The sequence below is a fragment of the Styela clava genome, chromosome 9 (genome assembly GCF_964204865.1).
Source record: "Styela clava chromosome 9, kaStyClav1.hap1.2, whole genome shotgun sequence".
Lineage (NCBI taxonomy): Eukaryota > Metazoa > Chordata > Ascidiacea > Stolidobranchia > Styelidae > Styela > Styela clava.
The window spans coordinates 22,219,644-22,241,091 of record NC_135258.1 but is presented as its reverse complement, the minus strand read 5'-3'; the positions used below and the strand labels follow the sequence as shown (position 1 = coordinate 22,241,091).

At 34.7% G+C, this 21,448-nt stretch overlaps 1 protein-coding gene across 2 annotated transcripts; it reads right to left on the bottom strand.

The window, feature by feature from the left end:
• Positions 1 to 4,527: 4,527 nt before the first annotated feature.
• On the bottom strand, positions 4,528 to 20,942 carry LOC120338729 (serine/threonine-protein phosphatase 2A 55 kDa regulatory subunit B delta isoform-like). Of its 2 annotated transcripts, none has more exons than XM_039406656.2 (10): positions 20,781 to 20,942; positions 18,388 to 18,483; positions 18,047 to 18,144; positions 16,937 to 17,102; positions 14,296 to 14,577; positions 13,483 to 13,647; positions 11,025 to 11,194; positions 9,061 to 9,152; positions 8,189 to 8,312; positions 4,528 to 7,586 (listed from the first exon to the last, which is right to left on the bottom strand). In XM_039406656.2, exons 1-10 carry the CDS (start codon positions 20,785 to 20,787, stop codon positions 7,416 to 7,418), a joined length of 1,371 nt encoding a protein of 456 aa, XP_039262590.1. In that variant the 5' UTR covers positions 20,788 to 20,942; the 3' UTR covers positions 4,528 to 7,415. The 2 variants fall into 2 exon arrangements, with proteins under 2 accessions (XP_039262590.1, XP_039262589.1); XM_039406655.2 differs by lacking the exon at positions 20,781 to 20,942 and adding an exon at positions 18,752 to 18,945.
• Between the last annotated feature and the right edge of the window lie 506 nt (positions 20,943 to 21,448).

The window sequence follows — 21,448 nt, the reverse complement described above, 5'->3', positions numbered from 1 at the left end:
ATATGTGCAGGATTGTCGCCAGAATCTTAGGCACAATTTATCACTTATTTCGATATCTCCGACGGAACTGTCGATCTCATCCAAGGCCCATTGGGGTGTAACTACCAAACTCAAGAGAAACGCATCTATTTTTAGGTGATAAGTTCTCTGTGTACTGTGTGCATATCATAGGGTTAACTCGCCTCATCGCTATCTGGGCTCCTCAGATCGCCCTGCTTGGACATGACGACGTCAAAGCTGGCTGCTGATCCGGGATTAGCCGTTGGATGTAACGAAAAGTTAGTATTAGTTTACAAATGAAGTTGTAGGACTGGAAACGTATACTAATTTCTAAACACCTCTGGCAACCTGTCATTCAATTTTTATTCGGTATACTGGGAAAAATATTGTTTGATTTTGGAAAAAGTGTGTGTGTTGAATTTCGTATGTATTTTGCTGTAGGTTAATGTTTGGCGTAAAATGTATACACCGATTATGTCATATTTTAGTAGGGTGCTTTTTGCTATTTATTCAGAAAAAGTCATTATTTTCATGGCGGCGAAGGAACGAGTAAATATAGCATATACCGTATATATATTTGGTTCAATCGCGCTAATAAGTGATTCCCAACTTTTCTACCCTGGCGGACTGGTAATATTAAATAAAATGCACTCGCGGACCAGCAAAAATTAAAAAAGGTGGAACAGAAAATAATAACATATATTTACGTAATATAATGCAATGTCGGGCACTCACTATGGAAAAACTATCAAAAAATGTGCCGGGCGTTGAAATGGGTGGAACATAATATTTGCGTAAAAAAATTCACACAGAAAACATCTTACATAAAAAAACATTTACATGCCAAATCATGTACAAACACAATTAACTCTAGTGAGACTTTTGTAGGGACAATCATATTCAGTGGATTGAGTTTCGGTAATTTGGGCAAAACTAGTATTATTAGTTGTGATTCGGGTTTAACTCAGATTCTTTGAATTGGGACAAAACGAGTTGGTCATAACAATTCTTAATTGTTGTGCGTCATACGGGTCGCAGGCCATTGTCCGGGGACAAAACATATTGTTTTGATCGGACAATCAAGATTAGATCTCTTGCCGTGCTTAATAGTTCATCAACTTAGGGACCCAATTTATTTGTATATATATATTCAAAAAAGAGATAGGAGGGGAGAGTCAAGACCGAGAGGAACAGTATATAATTATTGTGGTCCAAGGTTGACGGCCTCACGGGCCACACTGTTATTTTTGTATTGTTCGCGGGCCACAACAGTGTCAAGAATAGGTAAACAGTGTAATACAAAACAAACATGTTTATTGTCCAAACACGTTCATCATTATTTGTCATTTATCAAGCTGAAACTTGCAAAAACCACCAAAGAACTCATTAAAACGTGAAAAATCTTACTAAATCTACATCTAGTGTAAGACTTTAAACTTTTCATAGCGGAACAGGTGTCATAAAGAGAAATTGCCGTTTCAGACTGTCACCGACACAACTTGCAGAGATATCAAGCAAGCGGTATTTTCCCTCCCATTATCCAGTCAGAAATCTGTTTGAATTGGTCAGCTTTTTTTCAAACCCATGTTTACAGAATAACTTACAAATTGATTGATTGCCGAATTATTATCAAATTTGGGAGGGTTATTACTAAGTTTTCTTACGTATAGGCAGCATTTCTTGTAATTCTGTTTAGGCTGGTTGAAAAAAAAAATCGGCAGGAATTGTATTCTTCGGCCATCGCATTACTATTTAGTTATCAGGCATATCCGACCTAGGCTAATAGATTCCTCATTCGATTTTTAGTTTTCTATGGAGCCTATTTTGTTAGCAGATATTCCCGACCAAAAAGATAAAAAGCCAATAAACAATTTAGGGTACTCCTGAAGTATGTGCACCAAGATGTCGCACAACCAGAACCCTAACCTGGTACACAACCTGAGTTCAGGTTGTTCGCCATATTGGTGCGCATACTTCAGGAGGCCCCAATTTAGACTAGTCAAGCCTGAAGCAGTCCATAAGATAACGTAGAATTGTGACAATCAAGTTGGCAATAAAATAGCAATTGTGTGCTGGTGAATTCTGATATCGTTGTTGGGAGTGAAGATCAGGCAACCACAGAAAGAGGGTGCGATAGAGATCGAGCTGATGACTGGGCCGCTCCCATCTGTCTTTAACACAACGTCCAAATATACTATGAGATTGGCTATAGGCCTACTTTGGCTGCTGTTTCGTTTTCAATATGGGATTGTAAACGAGGCTACGAAGAAGTTTCTGCAACACGTAGCTCTGCAGCGGCGTCTAGTCCATTTCTCTGCTTCGTTTTAATCAAAGACAGTGATGAAAAAGTAATTTCGTATGGTTGGAAATATGGACAACAGTTTGATTGCTTGGTTACTTAGCGATGGGTATTCGTTATCAAAGATATACAGAATTGCGGAAGTGATTCTTTTTCAAATTTGAACTGTAAAGAATCACAACTTTAATCATTAGTTACGGTATTACTTGAATTAGAACTTATCAATCTGAAAACATAATACAGCAAAATACTCCAATGAAATGAATAGAACAAAAAGTATATGAATGAAAATAACAAATACACAATGGTATTACAATGCAAGAAAACAATATATATATATACAATATATATCCAAACCTATCACAAACCATCAACCACAAAATCAAAAAACAAACACACTTGGCATCCCACTCAAGTAGCCTACCAGCAACAACCCAACAGACATAAAAAAGACACCAAAACACCGGAAATCCAACCCAAACAAACACAGGACACCAAAAGACCGACAGCGCCACAGCACTCCCGAACACCGAAACACTAAATCCTGCAGCAAGATCAAACCACGGCTTTTAATAGAAAAAATACGGTTTGTCACATTTGTTCGAATACCTCCCGGAGATACCTTCAATTCCTTCCGCTGCAATTCTATGCTTTGTGAATCGCATTCGATATGGTGAACCGGTTGTGAGCGTTTGTTACGATACGATGTTTCGACATTGATGTCCCCCCGGCTAGGCAGAAATGTCTTGTTTTCTGATTAACAGAATCTATAGTTGGTCTTGCTCATATTTGCTTGAATGTTGGTCTTAGTTGGGGTGGAGAATCTTCAGTTGATCCCTTTCCCAACTGAAGAATATCCCCCTCACCCAACCCACTTAAGCCGATAATACCAGTTGACCCTTCATTTGACCTGGACTAATTATTTGGTGGGGTTAGGGTTAGATGGTCTCAGTTGGGGTGGAGATTCTACAGTTGGTCTAACTTGGAGTGGAGATTATTCAGTTGATCCACAATTTCATTCTCATTTACCAGAACTCTACAACTGTAAATACAAAAATCGATACTCCTGAAGTATGTGAACCAAGATGGCGGACACTGGAACGTAGTATGTGTACCAAGTTGATTCCACTTTCTCAATAGCAGCTACAAAGACAACTAAATATCAGCCTAGCATATTCCCTGTCGCATTACCGTTTCGTAATCAGCGTAAACAGTAACACTAAAATTGGTGCCTAGTGTCAGAAAATTTAGTAAATATCAATTAATGCCGCTTTATTACCCTGCTGCATCCTACCTCACAAGGCCTGGTCACCCTATAAATCCGTTCAGCGAGTACATGCAGTACGAAAGATAACAAGAAAGCGTTGCGGCCATATTTTAGCCAACTAAACGTTAATCGTTGCAATCATTCAAAGCTGCTCGCGTACCACTTGAAATGCTCCCGCATAGGCTACCAATAGTGGTATGCGTGCCACAGGTTGAGAACCACTGCTGTAGAGCTATTCCCAACAAGACCCACCCGTACCGGAGCACATCGTTCGCATCTAAAGTTCATCATCTTTTCAGTAAACCTTGCTAAGTTGCGTCGGTATTTTGCATAGAATTACAACTATAGGATTTACATATTTATCCCGGGGGAGAGGAAAGCCGATAAGACGGCTTATCCATATGGCGAACCGGTTACCATTCCAAGTCGGGTATGGGATTAGTTATATTGTTTGTTTTCGGAAGCATGGACTTGGTGGTGGAGGAAGCCGTAACCGACCAGCGGTTACGTGAACCACCCAACGACGGCGAGGAGTCCAGCAATCCTCTCGCACATAACCATCCCTGAATGGGATTCGAACCTGCGAACCCACGCAGAGTAATTAGAGGTGCGGTGGCGAGCATATTCCTAACGCTTAGCCCGTTGAGCCACACCGCCGCGCCTTTTCGTATTTTCAACAGCTTTCATGTGTTCTTTGGTTATGCGAAGAGCACGTGAACCAGGGTCGGACAGTGGAGTATTGTACATCATAATTGTCATATCTTGCCTTCCCATAATGCTGGAAATCTTCAAAAAAAAAAAATTTTTATTTTACAGCCGACTTGATAACATATCTGCAACAAACTACAAGCATTTTCATCTTTGTTCTGCGACATTGACCTTAATCATAAAATATAGCAATTTGACTTCTCTTAGCAACACAGTAGTAAAGCAAATGTCTGACACTGAATGAACATAGCAGTCTGCCTGGATAGATTTTAATTCATGGTACTTTATAATTCATCAACTTGAAAACTAGACCAAAAGAATATTATATTCGATAACAATGCGACAATCATAAGTCACTTAACCAAACAACATATGATGGAAAAAAATTGCCTATTTTAGAAAAAAACATATTACAAAAAATCCGATGTGGGAATATTGAAGTCGAGTATGAACAAATAGCATACCAAAACAAAGAAAAAAAAGCAGTCTTGGGATGCGCGGCTAGGTATAATAAAGGGCAGCACACACTAAAGACTTCAGTATTACACGACAAGGCAGCATTCATTTTGAAATAATTTTCGAGGGAATAGAGGTCTTGCTTCCCACTCACTTTAAATCTGAAAGACTTTGAGAACATAAACATAATAATACAGCAATGAAGATTTGCTAAAAAAAAGTAACATGGTAAAGCCTTGAGTATGTTTCTGAACAAGAACTTCGGCACATATATTTTATAGCACCATCGACTATCAGATACATTTATATTTTACTGTGAGCAAATAATATAAATCCGGTCAAATCCTGATACACGAAGCATGCACGGATTCAAGTTAAATATTCCAGTATTCAAGATATGGGAAGGACATATTTTGGAGATCAAGTACTTCAAATAAGAGATAAAAAATATTCACGATTAGACTTGCAAGACTACAGAACATTTCCGAGTAGGTTGAGTGTTGTATCGGTTTTGAAAGAAAAAGGGAACTACCGGTAGTTACTTGAAGTGTGATTCGATTTTACACTGACAAACATGCACCGAAATTATTTCAAAATCAAGTCGCATCATTTAATTTTTGGGCTGATACATCAAAATGTTTTAAAATCAAAATAATAAACCAAATCGCAGACTAGTTTAGAATTAAAAAACCGAAGCTATATGTGTAGAATTATAAATTGTGCAGCTGCAGTATAAATGACAAATATATTCTTATTTGATTAGAACACTAAACAGTAATCTCCGCAACATGTTGTATTTTTTAAGGAAATAGAATAATATAATTTTCTATTCCTCGTGTTTTTGCTTTCAATCTGCTGAACGAAGCGCAAAAAATTATTAAAGGGTTAAATAAACAGAAACGACTTGGTGATACATCTAAAACAAAAGAATTGCAACAACAACAATCAAAGTTTACTGCATCCCCACATCAATATATTCACATCAAAATTAGCAACCTATAACTTTGTATAATGCATTCATTAGCATTATTAACTTGTGATAATAGAAAAGATTCGTTTTAAAATGATTTTACTCAATTTAAGTTATGCCTTGAATACTCCAGTAACTAGAAAATTCAGTGATATAAAAACCAAATGGGACTTATTTTATTTCTAACATATTCAATCAAATGGTCTAAGCAATCAGAAGAACATGTTAAATATCCATTGTCACAACATCAGATAGCACAGTATCATAGTGAAATCATTTTTTCTGAGCAAGCCTTAATCCTGCTAATTATCATGATTGACCAACTTGACATTTATTATCTATTTCAAATGAATAATCCAATTTGATTTCTGTGCATAATCAGCAACTTCAGAGTCAATTTTTGTGGCCCAAATCACAGTTCCTAACAAATTCATGTTGATATGATTTTAACAAAACACAGCTCAACCTTACAATTCTGCCAAATATTAGATATAGGACGGAGGTGGAACACCTCCGTATAATAGAAGATAGATCGTCATCTTCTTTGGACAACACTAGTACAACTTTATCTCAACAGATTCATTAGGTGATTTTATTCAATATGTGGATACAGGAATATACCGAACACATTACACAATGAGCCTGAGAAAATGTAAGTATTACTTTTACATACTACAGATAGATTCCCTTCAAGTGACAATTTATCAACAAATATTTTACAATAGCAGCTCGAAAAACTTCATTCTGGATAACAAAAATAAACAGATATTTCAAACATACTTCAACTGAATATTGCTAATAGCAACCATACCATACATTAATTACCAACTGAATTGAATTTGTTTGCTTACTTACAGCTGCAAAAACCTAGGCAAATCATGCTATATTTTATCATAGGGGAGTTAACATGTTACGGATGGTCAGGCAACTGCTTGGTTTATAATGTTATCACTTCTACATTTCCTCCTCCAGTAATATTTGATAAAAAAAACATTTTATAACATGGAGATAACTGCTTACTTTGAGCTATATATATATATTGAAAATAAATATTATTGCTGCCAAGTGAAACAAAAATATGCTGTGTGAAGTCTGTGAAGAACTGCTCACACATTTGTTTATGGTAAAATTCATGATATTCTGAATCAAATAATCTACAAAACACTGAAATCCCCATATAATTTGATCAACACTAACAGCAAAACAATTACAAAGACAATTTTCTAAAAAAAAACTGCACCTAGTAATATTTATATTTTATTTGAAAGCCTTCAGGTTCAGACTGATATTTACAGCAATTATCTTATAAAAAATCAATCAGTATCTAAAAGATCTCAATTTGTGTCTAATTGATGTAATAAGCATTCCTTTCTAAACCCTTCATCCAGCTATCGAATATTTCAATCATCTTGTTATAATATAAAAAAAGATTTTATATCAATGAGACACTATTTCTGTGGTGAGTGAATTGCAGATTTTTACTTGAACTTAATTAAACTGCCAATGAGTGTATGGCATACAGATAACTGCACTGTTGGACCAAATTTATTTTTGGTTTGGTTTGGAAAAGGGAATCTGTAAATTACACTCTCTATCACTCAATGTTCACTTACAGTGAACTTTCCTCATTGTGGCGTCAGCTCAATATTTTGTTCGCCTATCCTAGCGTTTGTGAGGTGACGTTTAAACTTATTGCCTTATGTGACTGTTTGGCGTCATACTTTTCCCGCTCCAACGCCGCAGTTGTCAAAAATGTAAAGATTGTTGGTCGCAGCAACCGCGATCACACTGTCATGTGGATGCCAGGCAGTGTGCAAAATTTTTCGTGTGAAATCGAGAGAATCTACACTGATTTCATCTTTCTTCCGCTTTCCACCCTGGGTTATCTGAAAACATGACATGAAAGTGACTACTGTGACTACAAATTTACACAGCTAAATATAAAAGTTACAAAGCAATTTTAATTTGAGCAGTAAATAGTTACAATAGTACTCTATACAGGAGTTCCAAACTAGGGTACATGTTCCACCAGGGGTACATTTCAACTTTTCGAGGGATAGATTAGATTAAGTAATAGGATATTCTTTCGATAACTTCTAAGTTCTAATCTGCTTTAAAATATTTTTTATCCCGATGTTATTAATTTGAGTATAAGAACCCCTTGAGATGTCACATTTTCACCCCATCAAAAGTAACAGCAACTACCAAGTGTATGTACTTTGTGAAAAATAATTGGGAAATGATTCTATGAAACCACTTGCTCACCCAGCGTTTGGAGAGATCGGAATTAAAAAAAAAGATGCTACGAAGTTTCTCTCATGATTGCGAAGCAAAAAATCATAGTTCATTGGGGAAAACCTGATCTGGTCCTACCGGCTACCCTTTTTATTTTAAGGATTTGAAATTTATGCAAAAATTAGCTGGCAAATAAGAGCATTTTTACAAACAATACCAGCTTGGCAGGGAATAAAAATGAAGGTAGTAATACCTTCTTTGGCTTCAGAAGAGCCCTCTGCTTGCTATTTTCTCTTGATGCTTCTAAAGTTACATCCTTCTTCGAATTGCAGTCGAATACACGGAAAAAATTGTTATATGAACCAGTCATAATAGCACTGAAAAATTAATTGGTTACAGATTCTTACTTTTACAATTATCAAAGAGACATTATCAAATTTACAAATGTAATGCAAAAACACTTCAGTGATCTGAATGTTTCATTACAATGAGTAAGTCAATTAGGATTTTCAAGAACGAGATTAATTTTCTTATCAAGCATTTCATCTTGCTATAAATAAAGATAATATAGATGGCTTCAAAACTCAAATCAAGTTCAATTTGTTTATAATAGGTTGTCCAAAAAATCATTTAATGTTCATTCTTACAACATTAAAAGGGTTATGTTTTTCTTTCAAGAGTGGATTTGTAGAATATGCAAACAGTAGTCTATAGATAATAAGGTATGATTGTAAGATAATATAGTCAATTTATGTTCCATCATTAAATTGAATATAGAGAAAATAAAAATTACCTAAATATGAGTAAGTTGAGTGGATTTGATGCTTTTATGACTTTAATTGTTGTTGTTAAAAGTTGTTAAAGAGTCGAGGGTGAAATGAATATGCTAGTAAGAAACTGTGGTTTCTAATCAACACATATACAAATTTACAGTAAATCAGATATCCAGCCCATTCAAAAATATTTTAATGTATAGCAGATGTTTAAAAACAATACCTCTGATAGTCTCATGACATTTTTCTTAAAAAAACTCTTTCCAGCATTTTAAGATTATTAGGTACATAAAAATATTTAGGGATAAAATAAATATATGAATTGTATGACAAAAATAACACAGATACATACTTGTCAGCACCATTCCAACAGCATTCAAACTTGTCAAAAATACAGTCATTTTCATATAGAGAGCAGAGTTTACTACGAAGATACTCATGAACCTAGAACAAACAGAAAAGGTTTCATATAAAAAACTGAAAACATATATCGACAATCATTATTAGTAAGTAACTGGAACAGGTGTGGGCAAGGTTTTTGGACGGACCATGTAAGAGTGACATAAAAAGTTACACTTTATGAACACTATTCACAGTGTCACAAAAGCCAAACTAAATTTAATCGAAACACACTCCTTGAGCTATTTCTTAGCTAAAACATCAAAATGATGTTTTAAAGCAGGGGTTCTCAACCTTTTTTCTGTCAAGTACACCCTGAGTCACGGAAAAATCAACGAGAACCCCCGGTAATCAGACACTTAACAAAGTTGTGAATTGTGATATGGGCCTACTGATATATTGTCTAACAAAGTGTTGCAACACCAATTTATTGACCATATGTAACTGAATTAAATCGTCTTGTTGATATTATTGCCCTTGTCGCCTGCCTTACTAATGAATTCTTGAAATCTCTCCCAAGTTTCAATGAGCATAATCACTTCTCCAATGCTCGCAGCGCGCTGTCTTTGGAGATATTACAGTTTGTATGCAAAGCCATGAATTTCACATTGTTGCGTCACAATTACAACAACGCAAGATCAGCGAAAATCTATGTTTCAATTGGCATCTAGTTTCAATGTGCACACAATTTCCCATGGTAGTAATAAAGGATATTAAAAATCAGCAACAAACAAAAACTCGACTGTCATCCAAGTACCCCTGGAAATTTTCTCGTGAACCTTTGGGGGTTCGCGAACCCTAGGTTGAGAACCCCTGTTTTAAAGCATCAGGCGGGCCCGATTGAATTACCCAACTGGCAGGATTAGGCGCCCAGGCTGTAGTTTGTCCATGTCAGGATTAGGATGTTCGAATTTTGAAAGTTCTAGGTGATATTGGTAGTTGAATATTAAATAAAAATTATCCGACCTAACTGACACTTAATTAATATTTAGTGCAAATGTAAAAAATAATTAAACTGTAATATGACACTCTTAGTTCATGTAAAAGAAAAAAAAAATTGAGGTATAAATACTTTAAACCTATAAATTTTCAGCATAAACTCTTTAAATACACATTTCATATGGTAATAACAAGAAAAGTAAAAGTTGCTGAACAGTCTTTGTTCTAGTTCAGTACTGTAATCTCTCGCGTACTGCTTTTGTACTGCTTACATGTGGGTATTCATGACAGCAATGTTTTGCTAACAGCTAACCTCAGGATAGTTGTCAAGAAATCTTGTATATTTGATTTGCTATGATGTTCGTGATCTATATTTTTCGATATAGAGTTTAAGTCTTCAGAAATGTAGAATTTATATTGTAGAATAAATTCCCCTACTTTTGTGAATTTATTGTATTGCATTGACATAAATATTTGTCTGGCCTGTTTTCAACACAGTTTGAGTCATACCTGGCCCGCGGTCAAAAAAGTTTGGCGACCCCTGTACTAGTTTAAGCAGAAATCAAGCATGATAAGAAAACATTTTCTACGGGCAATGAATTGATTCTTTAATAATTCATGATGTCGTTGCTGCATATAGTGTTGTATTTTGGGTGAGACAACTAAATATGTCAAAATCATCAACCTAAAGCTACAAACAATGGAACTGAAGCATTTGTTACAGTTTATAAAACATACAAGCAAATTTGTTGAAACGTTTAATTAATTTAGCAAGACTTTATTAATCTGCAGACACAAGGATAGGAAGAAAGATAATAAAAAGGGTAAGAATATAATGTTGTAATACTTTATTGACTAACAATGAAATCATTAATGTGGTATGATGTAGAATCCTGAGAAAATGTGCTAATATTTTAAAGGAAAATTTTAGAATTAATTGATGCCATCCTTCATTCATGTTTACGCAACATCACTCACTTGATAAGACTCAACCGGTTTGCTTTCCATGTTCAAATCCCAAACTTTAACAGAGAGGTAGTCGCGGGTGATCATATACCGACCATTGTGACTGAATTTTACGTCACTGATCGAAGAGATGATTTCAGAGAAGAAAGATCGATTGTTTGGATCCTCTGGTTCTTCAAAAACTACAAATAAACAAACGTGTTTAGTTTAAGACCAATATTTCTTATCAAACAATCCAAATTAATAAAAATAATGAAATTGTTTTGCTTAAACCAAAAATTTTACTTGAATTGCACTATTAGTGACAGTTTCTACCATAATTTGATTACCTTGAAGCTAGATGTTGGTTATTTATAATAATTTACTATTCTAGATCACATCTAGCGTTCTGGTCAGAGCTGATTTTTTGTTTTTGTTTTCAGATAACTGTTATTAATAAATACAGCATGTGTGGATGCTGTATTCTTAGCATCATTGTAAGTAACAATTACTGCAATTAACTGGGTCAAGATTTACCCTAGTGAAATTCCCACCTATCCCAATAAGAAAACTTGATTGATAATTAGTGAAATCCTAACTGGGAAAGTTTAAAAAAATCTTTCCAATTACACTCCTGACAAATATAACAATGGCATACATGTTGAACACAATCAGTGTCTAAACTTTGCAACATAGAAACTTTCTTTCGTGGTTACGAATTGTTATGAATGATTGTGTAAGTGCTTCACAATCAAAGACAAGCATGAAAGAAAAAAAGAGAGAAATCATGTACAATAGTATAGACCAGGGATGGCGAACCGCTGACCCGCGGGTCACAAAGTGACCCACCGCGTTTTATTTGTGACCCGCCAAGCGAGGGCACGAATAAAATGAAATGCTAACATATCAGTGATAAAAATTGATAAAACCGGCCTTAAATTAATCTAACAATAACTAAACTATTATAATGTACAGTCAGGGAGGGCTGCGATCGCTCATGTTCAAAATGTTGATTTTCGGGCCGGTATGGTAATTTTTAAAACCCCTAATCTTGTACGCATGTATGCACCGCTGGCGGCTCCTGAAGTATGCGAACCAAGATGGCGGACATCGGAATGTAATATGTGTACTAGGTTAGGGTTAGGCCATAATTTTAGGTACAAATACTACGAGAGGCACTTGGCTAGTCTTCGAACTCATAGTAGGACTGAAATAAGGGAAATTGGAATAAAATTAAGGCCTAACCCTAACCTGTTACCCATGCTACGTTTCGATGTCCGCCATCTTGGTTCGCATACTTCAGGAGCACCCACCGCTGTGTACCGTTATTCAGCTATTGGGCCTGACATCGTTTATAACATAACAATGCAATTGATCTGTTCAATTCTCGCAACGCCTATCATAAAACCGAGTGCCATGAAAAGTCCCTGATAGAAGTCTGAATAAGTAAAGCCCAAAACTACACCAACACCAGCTTATAAGATTTGTTTCAGAAGTTTCTTATAGATACAAACGTGAATTAAATATCTGTGACCCACTCTCTTCTGTTCCGCGATAAAATTATAATTTTTGACCCATTCATTGAAAAAGGTTCGCCATCCCTGGTATAGACATGTGTTCAATCAATAAATTGTGTTCTTATAATAAAAAGTTATAATATAATGCAGCAAGGGATCATATTATAACTGGATTCTTTTGGATTTAAAAAGGTGGAAAATCTAAATTTTTCATTCCCACTTTCAGTAGCAGTCCCTCGACACTGAGCTTGAAAACCAAGCTTTGAAATTTTTAAAAAGGTAACAATCTCTAATTTCAAACCAAACCAAATAGTATGATAAACAGCTGATTATCAAATAACAGCAAGGGCTGGGGAGTTGGTTCGAATCACAGTGGCTCGGGCTCCGAAGCCACAGTATATTTAATTCTGCTTCAGCTTCTTTTATTATGTGAGACTTGGGCCCCAACTCTGACTCCATACCCATTGAGGTTTTTAAGTATGACTGCTATCATGAAATATCTTCCCAAATGCAGTTCCATCGGAACTGGACTCAAAACCACGATATAAGGGTTTTCTATTTCAGAACGAGAGTTTCAATTATATAAATTCAACTTCGAACTTAATATCATAAATTAAAATTTATGAGCTGAAAAGGATGAGTTTTATTATCTGTACGAAGTACAAGAAAATTATAATGTTAAAAAATATTTAGATGGTTAGGAAATGGAGTCACTAAGATAGGCTCGTAGTCGTAACTATACAAATATTTAAAATTTATTTTTTTTCGGCCCATAATTTTCAATTTATGATATTAAGTTTCGAGTTGAATTTATATATTTAGGACTCCATTTTGAAACTTGAAACCTTTACATCATAGTTTTGAGTCCCAAAATGTCACAACACCATATCTCCAGCTCGCCCTGATTCATAGCAAACTTAGTGATAAATCTATATTACAAGTACAAAAGGTGAAACAAGACATCAAAATCTTACTTTTAGCATGTTGATCACAAAGGGCAGCTTGGCGCATGTCGCAGAGTCTAATGGTCCCCTTGCTGCTGCTGTACACAAATGTATTACAGTGGTTAGGATGATATTCGGCTGCTGTTATAACCTCTGTTAAATCTTCCATATTTGCCGGCTTGATGTCAACAATGTCTGAAACAGAGTCAAAAACTTGAATTACAGATATGAATTAGAAACGTTCAATTTTAAGCTTTGTTCATTCTGAAGCTAAAACACCTAGCATCGCTCCTTGCTTTCTTCCCAAAAACAGCCTAATCTTGCAAACAATGCCCAATTCAATAGTTAAAACAGCAACCAGCCTTTTCAAGAATGCTCAGTCACGATTTGTTTTTTTCTCCAAAATATTAGGTTTCTAAGCTAAAAACTCACTGATGAAAATTTTCTCCAGAAAATGATATAACGAGAATATCGGTCAGAGACCTAAGACTTATCAATCGGAAGTTAGGGATCCCCCAAAACAGCGCTCTTACTCCATAGTGACACCTTGTGTCCCATCACTAATTAATAACTCATTAATTATACGACATAATTCATCCAAAATCAATAGGCTTCTGGTCCGAGATATGATGAATGCACATGCAAAATTTGGAGCAGATTCAACTTTGCTTTCGTGAGATATCGCATGCATCTAGCAGACAAACAAACAAATGGACAAATACCTATCAACATACTCATTGATAAAGATCGATAAGTAATAAAGTTAATAAAATTAGTCCTTCAGTACCTGTCAATAAAAGTATTGGACAAGCAATATACAAAAGTTCAACAACATGGACTTACTAAAGCTTCTGTCCGTTATTTCAAGATGCCATAGATTGACTCTGAGATCATCTGCAGAGAGATAAGTCTCATTGTCGCTGTTGACAGAGATTGAGTTGATGTGATATGTATGAGCATTCGAAAATACTTTCTTTGGTGATGCTTCTATCATCAGTTCCATAGGTTGATACCGAGGGACAACGAGCTGATCAAATCGTCGAGGTCGGCCGTCCTCTTCTCTCAAGTTATATCCAAAAGCTTGTTTCTCTCGTTCAGAAACTTTCCACAGCTTAATTGTTTTATCTAAGAGACAAAGACAGCAAGGTAAATGAATAACAAAATGATTAAATTTAAAAAAACTATCCGCACAAACAATCCTAAAATGCTGAATATTATTATTCAATAGGTAGGCTACTTTTTTAAAATAATACATTTTTGATTATCTGATTTGAAATGGAATGTAGGTATATGGCATACCACGTCCGTGATAAGTCGACATTCAGACAAATCAAATTTGTTAATGAAGACCAAGTGTGGCCAACCAAGAATCCAAGGATCACAAAGCACCGGGTTATTTTTTTCAGTAATCCACCAAATCACGAATTACTACTAAAGTAGTTACAGTATACAGCAGACTATGTAGCCTCTCGTACAATGATGAAACGATACAACTGAGATGATGTTGACATGTTGTCAATGTTTTTTTTGTGTATTCATATCAATCAATATTTTCGCATATACCAAATCAAGCACTTGAAATTGCCTCAATCCTGGTAGACCTCAAGTGAGTGAATCTCAACCTATACAACATCAATCTAGTATTATGAGAATTGCGGGAAAGATGCAACACAACAGAGTTTCTCAATTATGCAGACTTTGATGTAATCCAATTTAGGACCCACATTTTTTTGTTTGATGATAAAAATATACTATGTAAACTAAAGGTGCTTACAAACCAAAAATATGTTCAAAATTAGACGAAACAATCAAAAATGACGCTTCATTATATTTATTTGTTTTCTATACTACCATTCATCAATTCTAGTTTATGAAGTCGTAAATAATATATTTTCAACATCACAATTACAAACAGTGAGAATCCCACCCACTTAGACATGACATCAGATAAAAAACTAGTCAAGATAGAAATTATTAGAGCTGAGCACAATAACTCTATTATGATGAAGTTATTCTATATAAATAATGACAATGAAATGGAGCATGACTCACAAAGTTAGGTCAAAGTTATTAGGCATACAGAAAGTAAAATTTTAACACATATTTTGCTTTGAGAAGGCAAATTTTAAAATATCGGTAGCAATATTCGAAATGGTCGTAACAGCATGCAAAACTTTTCATTCTAATGTAGGTTTATTATTAATAGAAGGTAAAGCCAAAATACATTCTACGTTGTTATCAGATATACATTTATAAATACCAATCGCTATTTCTGTATTGAAATTAATTAATGAAAGAATGGAAATCATTAAAAAGAATGGAAATTAAATTCAGAATGGCAGGTCCTCAATTTTTTTTCCAGTGAACTTTGACTAAATACTACTTAGGTCAGTCTGAAACTCTCACTCCATTGCTTTTGGTGACGAGGTATTCAAGACTTGCCAAAAATTAGATCAATCACCCTTTGTAGGTGCGCCAAGAAAAATTTGGTGGGAACCATCGATCTAGGTTTGTGGTTCTCAATTTTCCATGATAAATGGTATACTCTGATAAATATTATTATTATGAGTAGAATCACTTCAGTGGCAATGGTTGCAAGGTACAAATAAATATACCAAAATCAATATTATAAGAAATGGAACATACTCTTTGTAACTAAACGATTATGCGTGCTCATGCTCCTAATATTAACGAGCCTGATAGCGGCCACTCTCTATTGGAAGAAATCTGTTTCGATTTCTTTGGGCTTTGGGTTAATGAATAACCGACATTTAGTATTCAAAGTATTCACGATCACAAAACCTGTTTACTTCGAAATTCAAGAATTTTTTGAAATGTCTAACCTAGTAAAACATCAAAATTTGTTGAACAACAAATAAATGTTACACAGCATGCCAGCATTAACCAATGATAACAAATAGCTACTAAATTGCAGATAGTTTTATTTTAGTTTTATTAAATTTAAAAATTCAGCAAAGGGGAATAATATTTACATAAAATAGAATAAATAAGTTCTCAACAGATGGTATGTGCATTAAATCATCAAAATTTCTCTAGCTTGAATTTATTGCATAAATGAGCTGATAAATTAAGAATTAACTTATAATTGAAGGTGCATTATGCTGAATCAAAAAAGTCTTCTAATGTGGTAAATACATTTCTATTTATATTCTAATATTCAATCCACCAAGTAGAATTCAGCATAGTAAACCGAAGTAAAAATTTTGCATTTTCCTGAGGTTGATAGTTGAATTTTCAGACTTCTAATGGTGATAATCACCAATTAAGGTGAAGGATAGTAATTGACAGTCTGCCTGAAATTTTTTTTATCAAAATTTGATTTCCTTGGGAGTTCGGAACTGGAGAACAACGTTAGAGGATGATTGTAAATTTCCAGTTTTTCTTTCATTTGTAAAAATATCCATAGCCTACTGCTTTTGATTTGAAAATTACAAAATACAGATTTAAAAATAAATGAACATACCATTCGTGGAAAGTAGAAAATGTGCAGGATTCTTGCGTTGTAACCATCGAATTTTATTAATTTTTTCCTCAATTTCTAAACTTTTTAAATAATCGAACTCTGGTTCATGACTTTGAAAAGTACTGTAAACATTGTATTCACTCCCACGCACTTCGCTATTCTTTGTCTGAAATATTAGAGAGTGAATGAAACGGCAGGAAAATTTAATAGGCCATTCAAAATTGAAATTGCAGCAAAACTAAGAAAAACTTCAGACTTGAATATAATCATAATTCGCTCATGGATAAAAGATAGGGTATTTTAGCAGTGCCATTTTTTTATTTTCCAGAAAATAACAAAAAACAAAATTGTCTAGATGCAAATGAATAATTAATATTTGGCACTGGTTGTCTATCATTGAAATCATTTCCTAAAAAATAGTAAATAGTTGCTTCATGGAATTGTAGGCATTCAACTGATTCAAAACATGCTCTCTATCACATTTGCTATGAGTAAAATCTTTTATTCTCCACATGGCAAACTGAACAAAGCAAACTGGTATGTATATCTGTCAGAGCTAGAGAAGTGTGACAACAACAAGGTTTCTTCTTTGTTTTATTTTTAGTATTAGACACACTTTTGCAATTTTCAAAAATTATTCCAATCTTATTCGTCTTATTAATGCTGTCAGTTTAAGCTGAGAACAAAACAACCGCACTATCCAGATATGTCAATTATTAGGCCTGTGTGTGTGTTTTCTGATCTAATTTTTTATTCAAGACAGGGAGATGTGAAACCTATTGCTCAGGCTAGGGATGGAAAGTTAGAAAAGCAGTATCTGGCTATATTACCGTAGTTATTATTTATTAAAGTGTGTGTGCACTTTATCGGTGAGAAACTTCTGTATTGATAATTAAGGCAATATTTTGTTGGAAAAGCGCTATAGAATTGCTGTTCTTTCTATTTATTATCAACCAGGACACCTGAATAAAAAATTTAGCAAGGGCATTTTTCATACTCCTTTTTGGTGCACCTGTACAACAAGATATTTTTGATTGAATGTTGTTCAGCAGACTGCCTGAAAACAACATATGTAAAGAAGATTATAAATATTGTATAGAAATAGCATACCATTGGTTCTCTTTGGAAAATCACGACACGACCTCCTTTGTCTCCAGTTGCCAATAATTCTCCATCATAGTTGAATTCAACAGTGGAGATGATGTCAGCTGTCAAATAAGTATAAAACTAAACTACATTTACAGAGAATGAGGTGGAAACACAACATGAGAAAAACAATAGCATGAAACACAGTTGAAATTAATAACAAATTTGAGGTCAAACCGAGGGAGGTTACTATATATTAACAGTCACAGTAACAAATATTAATTTTCATCCACATTATTCAATTTATAGAATTCAAACATCGCAAATGTCATGCTAAGCTTTTTCGTAACGGAAAACGTGCTTACGCTCAGAGACATCCTCATCCATCGTTCCTTTGACTTGGGAAAAAAACCACTGCAGTTCACTGTTACTGCTCCCTCCTCCAGATCCACTCGAACTTGCTAGAATAAAAGAAAATTAAAATTAACAAAAAGGCCATGCAATGCAAGATGCAAAAGGTGAACATATCCAAGGAATAGTGTGACAGGTGTGTCTGCTTTACTACCATAATTGACCAATTTGCAATTACTCCATTGTTTATACCATGTCGATTAATATCCAATTTCATCCACAAATAAACCAGTTATATTGAATTAATGATTATTAGGATATGGACTTAAAAATCTCCATAAAATATTAGAGCGCATAGTTTGGTCTCTTTGAAGTTACCTAGAACAGTGTAATTTTTGTTTTTATCCCGCATTCCTAAATGCGTAGCAAGCGGAAAAGTCTCTTTAGATGTTGAAGTGTCAGCAAACCTAGGACATACTCGACTTCTTAGTGATAAATAATCCATACATAAAGATCAAACTGAACAAAATATTAAAGATAGACTAACCAGGAAACTACGCTATATTTATTAGAAAGCAGTATATAAAAACTGGCATCATGTGTAAGTCAAAATATAGGCTATTGTTTCACGAGTATAAATATTTTTTATGACGAGTATTTGCACCTTTCGCTTGGAACAAAGCTACACTATACCAGCTGTCACTAATATTTAATGATATGCAATGAGCTACCTATGATTTGGGAAATAATCTGAGATTTGAAAACAAGATCTGTAATCTGCAATGCTAACAGTTGAACTGCGAGACCATCGCTCGTCAAAATTTTCCAAAGATTGAGAAATCGAAAAAGCTCAAATTTTACTTAGAGCAGGAAACCTATTTAATTTGTTCAATCAAGTAGCATGTCATACTGTCAATTATGTACAGCAAACTATTACCATTTGATTGCTCACATCTTTAAAGAAGAATCGAAAAAGGGAAGCGTTATGAAGGGGTGTATATGAATGAAAACTAATCCCATACTGTGGAAATGCTCTCTAACTTTTGACGAATATTTCAAGTGGGTATATCTGGACTTTTTCGTAAATAAAACTGATTTGAGTGTAACCTTTTAATGCATAAAGTTATACAAGATTTCAACAGTTATGTCAACTGCAACTAGCTCAGTTTATATACCATGGCCACAGAATATTGTTTTCAGAAAATTCAGATGCAAATGTATTTCAAACAAATTTAACGAAACTGGCAATTAACGAAAAATGTTCCAATCGATATGACGATTTCGTACCACACCATTCGAAACGAAAGCATGTTTCAAGCAATGAATGAAAGCGAAAACAAGAGACGGATAAAAACAATCATTGTTGCCAATGAGTTCCTTGAAATTTAAATGAAAGCTGTCAAATCCGTATTTTTCCAAAACCTTATCTGTAATTTATGCACAACTGACATTTGAATCGGTCATTTGAAAAATAGGATCGGTCATATTATGCATTCTGGATAATAGTCTATTTATGATGAGACTGTGTACAATGGGGTTTGCACAAATGATTTAAAAAAAATAACGCTAATAATATCTTTCACACATTATATGCGTAACATCATTATTTTTTGCATGGGGCAATGAGTGATTATAGCATTGTGATGCAAAAGATCGATAAAATATTCGATTCAAAGTTACGATAAGAGAAAATAAATCACAACAATTAAGCATTTACAGCATTAGTCGTCATTATCAGCGCCACTCGCCATGTGGCTTGAACAGACAGAACATATGGCTTCTATGCAATGACATAAAAAGTGTTTGTCATTGTGAATGCATTTTTAGCTCAGAGTTGCAGTGGTGGTTTTATGAGATGGTGCAGAGATCACAGAAATTAAGACGACTGGGGCAGAAAAATAATCAGACCAATGACAAATTGATATTCATGCACCATGAGTAACACCAATCTGTCAATGTAATATATTTCTAGTCTGGTGGGAATTCTGGAATTAGATAACGAATGGCTAAATTATTCAGTTATTGCTCCCATAAACCTTAAATCCTGTCAAATATTCAGCCACCAAGCAGTAACGTTATCACAATAGCAACTCATTCACTCGGAGACTAATCAGCATAGTAGTAGGCCTACGTTAATTGCTAATAGATAAAGCTTAACCCTTTACTACTTTACCGTACCGGTATAAAATCATCAGTAACGTTACCGGTACCGTATGCGATATACATTGCGTTAACTATTAATAATATTATATAAGTAACTGCGATTTTAACTACCGCGCCATACGAATAGTAATTCTTATTAAGAAGTGAAAATTCGAAATTATCGATCCTCTCCAAGCTGTGAAAACGTACCTCAAACAAGTCAATAAATTAAAGGTGTATCAACTAATTAGTACTAATTACACACCAGCCATCACGATTGAAAGATCCTCTTCGCTCTGATTCGTTGATAAATCTTTATTTAATAATGATTCGGCGTAATTTTCCGGGTGATTCTTTTTGATGAAATATCATCCTCAAAACGCCCTTTCACTCCAATAGTAGCAGCGCCTTGATAGGCATAATAAAGGGATAAAGTGCTAGCCTCGGACCAGCTACGGTTTGTAATTGAAAGCAAAATTTATGCAAAAACGAAACATTACAAACTGACTTATTTGCTGCTTATTGAAATCTGAATTGTAGGATTTGCAAATCCATTTGAAAGAGAGGAAAGCCAATGAAACGGCTTGATCATTTGGCTAACCACGGCCCCGCATCCAATTACCAGTCCATGTCGGGTATGTGATTAGATAGCCAGTTTGTTTTCAAGGGCATGTATCTTGCACGGGCATCAGTGTGTGTGGATTGTAATACGTTGGTACTTAGTACCTCGTGAACTGAACGTAAAACAACATTTACACTAGTAAAATCTGTACCTTGTTACAGTACTTCCTTTATTGTGTTTTTTTTTCAGGTTTTTATATTTGACTCGTTTTAAACCTTGTTTTCACAGTTGTGATGATCAGTTTTAACCTCATCGAAAGCACGTTATGCTTGCCCTGCTTGCCCTGATTGATAAGCTCGCACGTTCCTTAA

Coding starts and splice junctions, on each gene's coding strand:
- LOC120338729 (XM_039406655.2), bottom strand. CDS start 18,878: ATGGATTATTTATCACTAAGAAGTCGAGTATGTCCTAGGTTTGCTGAC. Junction 17,103..18,046: donor TTTTCCAAAGAGAACCAATG/GTATGCTATTTC, acceptor CTAATATTTCAG/ACAAAGAATAGCGAAGTGCG. Junction 8,313..9,060: donor TGTTGGAATGGTGCTGACAA/GTATGTATCTGT, acceptor TTAATTTTTCAG/TGCTATTATGACTGGTTCAT.